The 14,265-nt window shown below is 42.3% G+C and overlaps 1 protein-coding gene across 1 annotated transcript in view; it reads left to right on the top strand.

Annotated features, from left to right (window-relative positions):
* Window positions 1-14,265, top strand: part of LOC148145268 (WW domain-binding protein 2-like) — a 52,680-nt gene that overhangs the window by 9,544 nt on the left and 28,871 nt on the right. The window contains exon 2 of the mRNA XM_088000401.1: window positions 5,152-5,260. Coding sequence (XP_087856527.1) covers window positions 5,152-5,260 — 109 coding nt within the window. The remainder of the gene's footprint in view (window positions 1-5,151; window positions 5,261-14,265) is intronic.

Here is a 14,265-nt window from a genome sequence, read left to right as displayed (position 1 = left end):
TAGCTCTGCATCATATCTAAGTCTCTTTGCAGCCGACAACAGCCCTCCTCACTATCCACAACTCCACCAATCTTCGTATCATCTGCAGATTTACTGACCCACACTTCGACTCCCTCATCCAAGTCATTAATAAAAATTACAAACAGCAGAGGACCCAGAACTGATCCCTGCGGAACTCCACTTGTAACTGGGCTCCAGGCTGAATATTTACCATCTACCACCACTCTCTGACTTCGACCGGTTAGCCAGTTTTCTATCCAATTGGCCAAATTTCCCTCTATCCCATGCCTCCTGACTTTCCGCATAAGCCTACCATGGGGAACCTTATCAAATGCCTTACTAAAATACATGTACATTACATCCACTGCTCTACCCTCATCCACATGCTTGGTCACCTCCTCAAAGAATTCAGTAAGACTGGTAAGGCAAGACCTACCCTTCACAAATCCGTGCTGGCTGTCCCTTCTGGCTATCCTGTACCCCTCCAATGCTCTGTCTGAACCTTGTTTCCTCAACCTTATGTAAGCCTCCTTCTTCCTCTTTACAAGACATTCAACCTCCCTCGTCAACCAAGGTTCCCTCATACGACCATCTCTTTCCTGCCTGACAGGTACATACATATCAAGGACATGTCATGTCTGTTCCTTGAAAAAGTTCCACATTTCCACGACATCCTTCCCTGACAGCCTATGCTCCCAACTTATGCTCCTCAGATCCTGTCTTACAGCATCGTATTTATCCTTCCCCCAATTGTAGAGCCTACCCTGTTGCATGCACCTATCTCTCTCCATAACCAAGGTGAAAGTCACAGAATTGTGGTCACCATCACCAAAATGCTCACCTACTAACAAGCCCATCACTTGTCCCGGTTCATTACCAAGTACCAAATCCAATATGGCCTCCCCTCTGGTCGGACAATCTACATATTGAGTTAGAAAAGCTTCCTGGACACACTGCACAATCATCGCCCCATCCAATCTACTTGACCTAAAGAGCTTCCAATCAATATTTGGGAAGTTGAAATCGCCCATGCCTACTACCCTGTGGCTTCTGCACCTTTCCAAAATCTGTTTCCCAATCTGTTTCTCCACATCTCTGCTGCTATTGGGGGGCCTATAGTAAACACCCAACAAGGTGACTGCTCCTTTCCTATTTCTGACTTCAGCCCATACTACCTCCAAAGGCAGATCCCCCTCGAACTGCCTTTCTGCAGCCGTTATACCATTTCTAATTAGCAACGCCACCCCCTCTCGCTAATCTTACTGAAACATCTGTAACCAGGAACCTCCAACAACTATTCCTGTCCTTCTTCTACCCACGTTTCCGTGATGGCCACAACATCGTAGTCCCAGGTACCGATCCACGCCTTAAGTTCACCCACCTTATTTCTGATACTCCTTGCGTTGAACCCATCTCTGTGTCCGCAAGTATTCCCTGTCAGTGCTACCTTCTCCACAGCCTCCCTACATTCTTGGACATCCTGACAAACAGCTAGCCTACTTGCTGGACTACAAGTCTGGATCCCATCCCCCTGCCAAATTAGTTTAAACACCCCCGAAGAGTGCTAGCAAACCTACCTCCCAGGATATTGGTGCCCTTCTGGTTCAGGTGCAACCCGTCCTGCTTGTACAGGTCCCACCTTCCCCAGAATGCAGTCCAATTGTCCAAATACCTGAAACCCTCCCTCCTACACCATCCTTGCAGCCACGTGTTCAACTGCACTCTCTCCCTATTCCTTGCCTCACTGTCACGTGGCACCGTGACACACCGTAGAACACACCCACTCAAATATCAATCACTTACCTCCCCGACCAGCTCTGCGCTCCAACTTCACTTCCGCCCAGCTCTCGCCGCTCTCTGCTGTGAATCAGAAAACGTTCTTGTACACACTTGAAACTTTCCTCTACATCTAAACCTTTAACACTATGGTAGTCCCAGTCTATGTTTAGAAAGTTAAAATCCCCTACCATAATCACCCTATTACTCTGACAGATAACGGAGATCTCCTTACAAATTTGTTTGTTAATTTCATGCTGACTATTAGGGGGTCTATAATACAATCCCAATAAGGTGATCATCCCTTTCTTATTTCTCAGTTCCACCCAAATAACTTCCCTGGATGCATTTCCAGGAATATCCTCCTTCAGTACAGCTGTAATGCTATCTCTTATCAAAAACACCACACCCTCCTCTCTTGCCCCCCCCCCCCCCCCCCCACTTTCTATCCTTCCTACAGCATGTGTGTCCTGGAACATTAAGCTGTCAGTCCATTCCTGAGCCCCATTTCTGAAATTGCTACAATGTCCCAGTTCCATATTCCTAACCATGCCCTGAGTTCATCTGCTTTCCCTGTCAGGCCTCTTGCACTGAAATAAATGCAGTTTAATTGATCAGTCCTACCTTGTTCTCTGCTTTGTCCCTGCTTTCCCTGACTGACTTGCTTCTTTTCTCAACTGTGCCAGTCTCAGATTGATCTCTTTCCTCACTATCTCCCTGGGTCCCACCCACCACCTTAATAGTTTAAATCCTTCCGAGCAACTCTCGCAAATCTCCCTGCTAGTATATTAGTCCTCTTCAATTCAGGTGCAATAAGTCCTTCTTGTACAGGTCACTTCTACCCCAGAAGAGATTCCAATGATCCAAAAATATGAATCCTTCTCCAATACGCCAGCTCCTCAGCCATGCATTTATCTGCTCTTTCCTCCTATTCCTGCCCTCACTAGCTCGCAGCACTGAGAGTAATCCAGATATTAGTACTCCTGAAGACCTCCTTTTTAAATTCCTGCCTAACTCTCTCTATTCTTCCTTCAGAATCTCATCCTTTTCCCTTCCTGTGTCATTGGTTCCAATGTGTACAATGACCTCCTGCTGGGCCCTCTCCCCCTTGAGGACATTCTGCACCCTCTCAGACATCCTTGATCCTGGCACTAGGGAGGTAACACACCATTCTGATTTTTCGCTGCTGGCCACAGAAATGTCTTATCTGTGCCTCAGACTAGAGAGTCCCCGACACAATTGATTTCTTGAAACCCAACATACCCTCGTTGCATTAGAGCCAGTCTTGATACCAGATTCTTGGCTGTTTGCGCTACATTCCCCTGAGAATCCATCGCCCCCTACATTTTCCAAATCAGCATACTTGTTTGAAATTGGGATAGCCACAGAAGACTCCTGCACTGGCTGCCTACCTCTCTTACTTTTCCTGGAGTTAACCCATCTATGTGACTGTATCTGCAACTTTTCTCCCTTCCTATAACTGCCATCCATTCACACTACATTCCCCTGACAGTCCCTCACCCCTACATTTTCCAAAACAGCATATTTGCTTGAGATGGGGATCGCATGGGAGTCTCGTGCATAACCTGCCTCCCTCTCTTACCTTTCCTGGAGGTAACCCATCTATCTGACTGTATCTGTGGCTTTTCACCCTTCCTATAACTGCCCTCCATCATACCCCCAGCTCCTGTAAATTCTTTATTGCCTCTAATTGCCGCTCCAACTGATCCATGCTTCTCCAGTAGGACTTGCAACCAAACATACTTCATGCAGGAAGCTGTCTGTAATCTCCCACATCTGACAAGATGCGCATATCACTCTACTAAAGGCTATCTTTGCACCTTAAACTACAGATGCAGAAAGTAGCAGTCGTACCGCTCTAAAACACATTGCTCCAGGCTAACTTATTACCTATGTTTTATATTTTTAAAATTGAAGCAAGACAGATCTTAGTAAAACATATAATAAAAAAAACCACTCTACTCACTATTGTAGATTTTTTAAAAAGTGAGGTTACACTTAGCATCTCCCCTGTTGTAAGTCCTCCTACACAGGTTTCTCCAAAGACAGCTATGAATTTTGCTGTTTTTATTTTCTTAGACACAATCCGATGCCCAGAGATAATTGTGCTCAAACAGCAGAGGCAGTATCTGTGCAGATTCATTGCTGGGTCAGGCAGCAGTGTAGGTTTCTTTCTCATTTGAATCACTTCCCATGTGGTCTCTGCTTTTGTTCTCGCTTCCTCCTTTTTAAAAGTGCTGTTGTTTTTATTTTATTCTCCCAAAACAATGCAACAGCTTATAAAACAGTAATGATTATTCCTTGAATTCAAGAAAATCAGCTCCAACTCTGAAAATACTTCAAAAGAAAAGGAGCCGCTCTTAGAACCACAATTTTTCCCGTCCTCCATCTTGGATTACTCAGAATCTTCCTTTGTTTTTATAACTCCTTTATTTTTGAAGAAGGGGGTCGTTTGTATTCTATTGACAAACCATATCAGGCTTTGTCCAGTATTTCATCTACAAGATGACACCTCCAATAGTGCTGTTTCCCAATACAGCACTGAACTGTCAGTCTGGATTACATGGTTAATACCCTGGAGTAGAATTTGAATTCACTACCTTCTGGCCACTTAGCTAATCTAATATATAATTGCAACTGAAATAAGCCCCACAGAAGCCAATATCCCATCACCCTTTATTTACACAAGCACAGTACATGGACTCTAGCCACCTAGCTCAGAACTGGTCCTTAGAGTGAACAGGATTCCTGAGAATCCTGTTTATATCTGTTAGCCAGGACTGCCTGATTGGGGCTGTTAACTTGGGCCAATCAGGAACTCTTATTCAATGAGATCCACCTGGCCAACCTTATTCTAGTCACTACACAACACAAAGCTGTTTAACCCAAGCTGCCAGTATAGTCATTCATTCTGAATGAGAAGTAATTCAAATTCCATATTCATATCCTACTCTTATATCCCTTTACCCCTCCTTTACTTCAACTACATCATAACTATCCTGCCTCCATAATTGAAACCAAATGCATGAAAATGAAATTATTTTCCTAAACTTTGTCCCAAATCAAAAATGTAATACCTCTGCCCTCTCATTGTAGACTCCTCAATCATTCCCGGTTGCTTTCTAATAATCTCTGCCAGAAGGTACTTGTGTGGATATCAGGTAATCCATAAGCCACACAGTATTCACTGTTTAGGCTGTAAACCTGAATAAGATAGTGGAGAGGTTTACTGTGAAGCTATCCTTTAAACTTTCCTGGAGACAAAGCTACCTAGGGTGATCTCATTGGTCACAGGAGGTAGAAAACCATACTTGTATTGGCGTAACATTATGTTCCTGTTTCTTATGCTTGCAGCTTTCTGATGTTTTGTGATTATGTGAAGCTGTCATTCGTTGACAGGAATGTCACATTGGAGGCTTTCAAAGGCTCGAGGAAGGGAACTGTTTATCTGATGCCACATCAAGTAAGTAATTTTGCATCTTCCACACCTGCGAAGAGGTCCTGTCCATTTTTACATTAAATAAACACACAGGCTCTGAGCTTCATATACATCAACAGCAGTCACCACTTTACAGCAATAAAATTATAATAGAAGAGTTTATTTCATTCACCAGAGTTCATGACCAGTCAAGAATAATGACATGAAACTGTTCTTTACCTTGATACTAACTGCTTACAGTACAGACTAGATACAAAGTAAATCTTCCTTCTTCACAGAGTGTTTAATGGAAGTGCAAAAGAAGATGATCAACGTACGATCTTTACTAAACCCACAAACATTTAACAAGACAATAAAAGGGAAGGTTTCATTCTATTGTATCTAACCTGTGTGGTACTTGACTTGGAATAAAGCTAGTGCAGTATCTTCAAATAAATCTGTTGGACTATATCCTAGTGTTGTGATTTTTAACTTTGTCCAGCCAGTCCAACACCGGCACCTCCACTGGGTAATTTATTCCTCAACAACAATAATGTTTCACGTGGAAAATTGGTGGGATAAGGAGGGATGAAGTTTAACCTAGTGAGAAAAATTGAAATTTAATTAAAATGTTTGTAATTGCTTTTGAGTATGTTTAACTTTTCTGGATATTAAGAAATACCAATCAAATGAGCTGGCAACATTTGACATGAAGGCAGTACCAACAGAAACAAAGTTAAGACACGGACACCATGTCATCAGACACAACGGAGAGCTGCGGATGTAATGTACTTGATCCTGTTGTGCAGCGGTGGTAAGGAAAACATTAACTTTATTGAAAAATAAATTTTACTGTGGCTTCATCTTGTTACAGGGCTGCAATGGAAAGAAAGATCATGTGGTGTTGCACCACTTCCTGTGATCATGCATATCTCACAGCCAGACCTAACCCCTTACACTAATTCACATGCACATTTATCATTCCATCTATTGTATTACACCTTCTCTTCAAGTCTGTAGCTTCAGTTTCTTTTTTACAGGCATATTGACTATGATGGTTTCACTAATCTACCCAAAAATGTTCTCAGCTCATTTGGAGGAGATTGTGTGGCATACATGCTGCCCATCTTTTAAAATAGTACACAGTGACATTTTTTTGTGCATCTTTGATTTTGTTTGCTGGTAGAGTTGTGGTTATTATTAAAGGTTTTCACCTTTTCATTTAAACAATATCTTTCCACAGGACACAAGTCAAAGCATCGTCTATTGTCAGTTTTCCTCGACCAACTCTGTCTTTGCATTAAGACTTATCATTCTGGTCTGAATTGGTGTAGTTGTGGTGGCTTTTTTCCCATAACTCCTTTGAATTTGAAGGTTTCTAAGAGTTTGTGGTCTTACTCTGTCTTGAAGAACAAGAAGATAATCTGCAAATTTTTCACAAGTCCACATAGCAGTGAATGCTTCATTATCTATTATTGCATGTCTCTGTTCTGTCTCCCACTGGATAGCGTGTATAATAAACTGGTCTATGCTGTCCATTCAACTGTATCTGAAAGAGTGCAGATCCCAGTCCTGCATAAGATGCATCTACAGCAATGACAGTAGGTAGCTCTGGGCCATAGTGAGTTAAAATTTCTCCAAACAAAATCTCTATTGTGCTTCCTTCCTGGATGATATATTGTCTTGTCGTAAGTGCTGGTGTGGCTTGTTGATGACAGCTTGGTTGGGCAGAATCTTTATCTCTAAGTTTATCCTGTCATGAATTTCTAGAGCTCAGTAATTTTGCAACGAGCTGGAAATCCTCAAACCACTCTTGCCTTCTGTGAATTTACTGTGACACTAATCCATCCAGGACATGAGCATAACAGTTGCATGTGTTGGTTGTTGTAAGTCCTGTTTTCTATAGGCATTCACTCTGGTGTTATATTCTGTCTCAAAGGATCTATCGATCAGGGCATCATCCATGTGACATATGACTCCTTCCAGTGGGTCTTGATATTTGGTATTGTTCTCTAGAAAATCCTTGGTCTGATGTGATTGCAAGAAAACCTCCCAAACACTGTAATGAAGGCTGTGAGCAATTTAGACTCTTCATCAGAGGGTAGTTGCCAAAAACAAATATTAGTGTATGATATGCTATCTTTAGGTTTTCTAGTCCTGTGAATAGCCTTAGAAGTTCCATTCTGAAGTTTAAGTCTGATTTTCTTGGTCTTTCAGTTCTTCAACTCTGCAAGTCAGAGGTAAATCAGTACAGGTTTTCCTGGTTTGGAGTGAATAACTCTGGGTTAAGATAAAATGTATGGTTTTAAGATTTTTCTCTCTATGTTGTAAAAAGTTCGATTCAGTTGACATATGGCCTGAGTTCTATAGCCCCGTCCACACAATTTAAAAGCATGATGGTTGAAGGAACTTATGTTCAAGTATATTTTCTTCAACTTATCTTCGGTATCAGAAAGAACTGAAACTGCTGCCTCTGTGCCGAACTTAAAGAATGTCTTCTTTCTATCTATATGGTCATTAGCATCACAGTAGCTTCTGCTTGGTTCCTTGGACTTGCCAAAACAAAAAGACATTTCCACATTTATGTCTTCTATTCGTGGATCTTGCCATGTTTTGCTGGCTTTCCTTTAGATTTGACCTTGCTGTGATACACAGTTTATGCAGTACAGGCAGACCATATCATACAAAGTTCATAGGCTGATAGAGAAGGGGAAGGAATACAATATTATGGCTGAAGAGAAGGTGCACAAAAGGTAAGATCAACATTCGATTTGAAATTTGAGAGTTCCATTCAGTAGTCTAATAACAGCGGGAAATAACCGGTCCTCAAACCTATTGGTACATGTGTTTAAGCTTTTGTATTTTCTGCCTGATGGAAGTGATTGGAAGAGATTATAACTAGGTTGGGAGGGGTCTTTGATGATGTTTGGCTGTCCTTCCGAGACAGCAAGAAATGTAGATGGAGTCAATGGCTGGAAGGTTGGCTTGTGTATTGGACAGATGCTATGTTCATAACTTTTAGTTTCTTAATGTCTTGGGCAGAATGTTGCCATACCAAACCGTGATGCACGTGGAACGAATACTTTCTATAGTGCATCTCTAAAGGTTGGTAAAGGTATGGAGGTGCTGAATTTCCTTCATCTCCTGAGCAAGTAGAGGTATGTTGTGCCTTCCTGACCATCACATTAATGTGGATGATCCAGGACTGATGTTGGTGATTGGCACTCCTGGGAACTTGATGCTTTCGACCAGCTCCACCTCAGCTCCATTGATGTAGATAAGAGCGTGCCCTCCACCTTGTTTCCTGAAGTCAATGACCAGCTCTTTAGTTTTGCTGACATTGAGGGAGAGATTATTATTTTTACACCACAATGCCAAGCACTCTGTCTGTTTACTGTATCTGTCTCGCCATTGTTTGAGATCCAGCCTACAATGGTGGTATCATCTGCAAACTTGTAGATGGAGTTGGGACTGTGTGGCCAAATTTCGTCCTGAGTGTACAGGGAGTACATTAAGGTGCTGAGTACCCAGCCTTGCAGGGCACCGGTGCTGTTGTCTATTCTCACTGATTGCGACCTGTGAGTCAGGAAGTTGAGGATCCAGTTGCAGAGGGTGGACCAGAGATCTAGGTTACTGAACTTGGTGGGACAAGTTTTGTTCCTGTGATTCTTGCCATACCAATGACAGTTAGCTGGAGTGGTCAATGCAAACACTTTCTCCCTCCAGGATTTTTTGGTCAATTAGCTTTCTGTTTTTCAACTTAACACACTCCACTGAATCAGTTCTTTTGCAATTTTGATATCCGTCATGCCAAATTAAAAGTAATTTTGCTTGCTGACCTCTTGCTGAACCACAAGGGGCAAAGCCACATTAGATTTGGTACTGGGTGTTAAATTTGGAGGTAGGTGAGCACTTTGGTGATAGTGACCACATTTCAGTTATGTTTACTTTAGCAATGAAACAGATGGCAAGTGCTACAGCTGGGGAAGGGTAATTACGATGCAATTAGGCAAGAATTAGGATGCATAGGATGGGGAAGGAAACTGCAGAGGATGTGGAGCTTATTCAAGGAACAGTTAGTGCCTGTCCTTGATAAGTATGTATGTCTGAGACAGGGAGGAAGTTGTTGAGCGCAGGAGGAAGTTGTCGAGCGCAGGAGCCGTGGTTTACTAAGGAAATTAAATCACTTGTTGTGGGAAAATATTTGCTAATCCATGATGGGCCCACAAAAGCAAAATTGGCCAAATTGTACCAGAACACCCAGAATTCCCGAGCAGTTCACAAGCTGAATCAGACAGCACGCATACAAGGGAATACGCTTTAAGCTGCCATGGACATGACAGAGCACCACAGATATCTCAAAGCCCTAAGGGCAGTTTCACAACCCAGGAATACCAAAGCCACACAAAGAGCAGATCAGACAGAGAGGTACCACAGGACAATGGAAGCACCTCAACACTTCAGAAGAGACATTAACACCTACCTGTGAAGAGGAATGGAACCGTTGTCACTGTCAGGATATTGCATTGTATGAAGGAACAGGACATTCATCCGATATTTGTTTTCCAATTAGCATCCTTGTAACTAGATTACTCCATTTCTAGATATATTGTAGTTTCCCATTTCTTAATCAGTGTCATTGTGCAGCATTGCTATAAAACTAGTCTCATCCTCCACTCTGGGAAGAGAAATTCTGATCTACCTGTACAGACGGTCAGTTCTGTGTCAGCCTAGTCAATTTCTCTTCCAGCGATATCGCTCGCAATAAACTGTTTTGTCAATTTCACTTCGAATGGTGTTTTGTGATCTTTAACCTATTGGGCAAATTTCTCCGACACTTGTCAAGAGGAAGAAGAGTTAGGATGAGATGTGAAGATTCAGTTGGGGCAATTGAGAGTTACAAGGTAGCCAGGAAAGACCCAAAGGGAAAGCTAAGATGAGCGAGGAGGGGACATGAGAGGTTGTTCGCAGGTAGGATCAGGGAAAACCCTAAAGATGTCTCTAGGTATATAAGGGGTAAAAGAATGACTAGAATAAGATTTAAAATCACCCACCACCCAGGTTATAATCGAACAGGTTTAATTGGGAGCACTAGCTTTTGGAGCGCTGCTCCTTCATCAGATGGTTGTGACTATAACCTGGTGTTGTGTGATTTTTAACTTTGTACACCCCAGTCCAACACTGGCCCTAATCTTATTCTAGATTTGGAGATGCCGATCAAGGACAGTAGTGGGAAGTTGTGCATGGAGTCAAAGGAGATAGGGGAAGCGCTAAATGAATATTTTCATCAGTATTCACACTGGAAAAAGACAATGTTGTCGAGGAGAATACTGAGAAACAGGCTACTAGACTAGATGGGATTAAGGTTCACAAGAAGGAGGTGTTAGCAATTCAGGAAAACGTGAAAATAGATAAATTCCCTGGGCTGGATAGTATTTAACCCAGGATTCTCTGGGAAGCCAGGGAGGAGATTGCAGAGCCTATGGCTGTGATCTTTATGTCATCATTACCTACAGGAATGGTGCCAGAAGACTGGAGGATAGCAAATGTTGTTCTCTTGTTCAAGAAGGGGAGTAGAGACAACCCTGGAAATGACAGACCAGTGAGCCGTACTTTGGTTGTGAGTAAAGTGTTGGAAAAGGTTATAAGAAATAGGATTTATGATCATCTCGATAGGAATAAATTGGTTAGAGATAGTCAATATGGTTTTGTGAAGGTATTGCCTCAAGTCTTATTGAGTCCTTTGAGAAGGTGATCAAACAGGTGAATGAGGGTAAAGCCGTTGATGTGGATATGGATTTCAGTAAGGCTTTTGATAAGCCTTACTGCACAAAATGTGGAGGCATGGGATTGAGGATGATTTAGCGGTTTGGATCAGAAATTGGCTAGCTGAAAGAAGACAGCGAGCGGTGGTTGATAGGAAAGATTTCAACGTGGAGTTCAATCACCAGTGGTGTACCACAAGGATCTGTTTTGGGTCCACTGCTGTTTGTCATTTTTATAAATGACCTGTATGAGGCATAGAAGGATGGACTAATAAATTTGTGGACAACAGTAAGGTTGGTACAGTTGGGGGTAGTGCAGAAGAATGTTGTAGGTTTCAGAAGGACATAGATAAACTGCAGAGCTGGGCTGAGAAGTGGCAAATGGAGTTTAATGCAAAAAAGTGTGAGGTGATTCATTTTGGAAGGAGTAACAGGAATGCAGAATACTGGGCAAATGGTAAGATCCTTCGTAGTGTAGATGAGCAGAGATATCTCAGTGTTCATGTACTTTAGATTACTTAAAATTGGCACCCAGGTTGATAGGGCTGTTAAGAAGGCATAGAGTGTGTTAGCTTTTATTAGTAGGGGGATCGCGTTTCAGAACAATGAGGTCATGCTGCAAAACTCTGGTGCGGTTGCACTTGGAGTATTGCATGCAGTTCTGGTCACCGCATTATAGGAAGGATGTGGAAGCTTTGGAAAGGGTTCAGAGGAGATTTTATTTATAGATTTGTGGGATGTGCGTGTCACTGGCTGGCCTGTACTTATTGAAAAAGGCATTAAATATTTAATTATTTCCAGTACTTTTTTGTTCAACAAACTCTTGCCTGACTAGGATATCATATGCGTAGACAACAATTGAAGGGAGGTGCTGACATAACGGTAATATGACTGTGCTAATAATCCAGAATTTCAAGATAATGGTCTAGAAGTATGGGTTTAATTTCCATGAAATTTAAATTAGTAAATATCTAGAATCAAAAGCAACCCTCAGGGAAACCATTTAATGATTGTTGGTTGGTTGCTGGTTCAGTGACGTCCTTTCTGGAAGAAAATTGCTATTCCTACCTGGTCTGGCCTACATGTGACTCCAGATCTACAGCAATGTGGTTGACCCTTAACTGCCCTTAAAAATGGCCTGAGCATGATACACAGTTCAAGAGGCACTTAAGGACAGGCAATAAATACTTATCCACTCACTGAGTATTTACAGAGTCTGATGAGTCAAAATGTGTGGCACTGGAAAAGATCAGCAGGTCAGGCAGCATCCGAGAAGCAGGAGAATCAACATTTGGGCACAAGCCCTTCATTTATTCCTGAATTAGAAAACATTTTACGATTGTTTCATGTTGCCACGAGGCTGCAAAAGAGATCAAATTAATGAAATATCACAACACTTCCTGGGATGATGTATACTGTCTTTCATTAGCATATTACACAGTCAGACTTAATCTTTTACACTACAGTAGAAACTAACAGGCAGTGGTGATGGAGGGTAAAGATTGAGATGCAGACACAAACAGAAAGTAGATATAGACAGAAAGAGGGACGCCGAGAATTCGTGAAGAAAAAAATACAACTAACTCAGCAAGGGGTCAGTTTTTCTATTTGGCAGAGAAAAGACAAGAACACTTGGAAATACTGTGCAAACTAGCCAAGGTCTAAAACCCTAAAAGCTACAAGACAGCTCGGAGATGCTAACTAACTGAGCAGTTTCCCCAGAGTGGCCAAACTCTGAATCGGGATGTCAGCTGAAAAGGATCTGGAAAGCTACACCATCAAGATTGTTGTGAACTGAGAGAGAGAGAGAAGATGGTTAATAGAGTGGTATCTCGCAGATGATAATCATACCCATTAAAATTCACAAATAAAGGCTATTGACTGATTGAACTCCTGACTACCTGGCATGGACAAAGACAGCATATAATGAAACTGCATATCTACGTAATGCCTCATTGTGCATCACACCCCGCACATTCTTGTGATTTTGTATCTATTTTTGTATGAAATGTTATCTTTTAAATTTGAGATGTTGTTTATCTGTTTCATGTGAAATTTGTTTTGGTACTGTTTGGTGTTTAAGTAAAAGCTGCAGAAAGTGGAACTTTATTGGTAATTTCTTCTCCTTTGGAGATCATTCAGTAAATTTGGTAAATTTTATTTACAGTTTCCCCAAGTGTTTCAAGCAGTTCTGTACCCCAGCATTGTATACTGACAGACCTATCCTCACCAGTACTGTACCCCAGTGTTATACAGTGCCAGAAATGTCCCCACCAGTACTGTACCTCAGTGTTATACAGTGCCAGAAATGTCCCCACCAGTACTGTACCTCAGTGTTATACAGTGACAGACCTGTCCCCACCAGTACTGTACCCCAGTGTTATACAGTGACAGACCTGTCCCCACCAGTACTGTACCCCAGTGTTATACAGTGACAGACCTGTCCCCACCAGTACTGTACCCCAGTGTTATACAGTGACAGACCTGTCCCCACCGGTACTGTACCTCAGTGTTATACAGTGACAGACCTGTCCCCACCAGTACTGTACCCCAGTGTTATACAGTGCCAGAAATGTCCCCACCAGTACTGTACCTCAGTGTTATACAGTGACAGACCTGTCCCCACCAGTACTGTACCCCAGTGTTATACAGTGACAGACCTGTCCCCACCAGTACTGTACCCCAGTGTTATACAGTGACGGACCTGTCCCCACCAGTACTGTACCCCAGTGTTATACAGTGACAGACCTGTCCCCACCAGTATTGTACCCCAGGGTTATACAGTGCCAGACCTGTCCCCACCAGTACTGTACCCCAGTGTTATACAGTGACAGATGTTTCTCCACCAATATTGTATCAAAGAACAACAAAGAACAGTACAGCACAGGAACAGGCCCTTTGACCCACCAAGACTGCACTAATGCATGATGTCTTTCTAAACTAAAAATCTTTTACATCTACATTGTCTGTATCCCTTTTTACTACCAATTCCCATGTGAGTCAAGATGCCTCTTAAACATTGCTATTGTAACTGTCTCCACCACTTCTTCTGGCAGCGCACTTACCACTGTGCAAAATACTGGTCTCTCTCATCTCCTTTAAACTTAACCCCCTCTATCTTAAACCTATGTCCCCTAGTAATTGACATTTCTACCCTGGGGAAAGACTCCAACTATCCATTCTATCCATCCCTTTCATAATTTTGTAAGCTTCTTTCAGTTTGCCCTCATCCATCGACGTTCAAGTGAAAACAAACTAAGTTTGTCCAATCTCTCCTCATAGCTA

This window comes from Chiloscyllium plagiosum, unplaced genomic scaffold (genome assembly GCF_037043375.1).
Source record: "Chiloscyllium plagiosum isolate Xiang-an unplaced genomic scaffold, Cpla_swu_hap1 HiC_scaffold_25, whole genome shotgun sequence".
Lineage (NCBI taxonomy): Eukaryota > Metazoa > Chordata > Chondrichthyes > Orectolobiformes > Hemiscylliidae > Chiloscyllium > Chiloscyllium plagiosum.
This window is presented reverse-complemented; position numbering and strand designations above follow the sequence as displayed.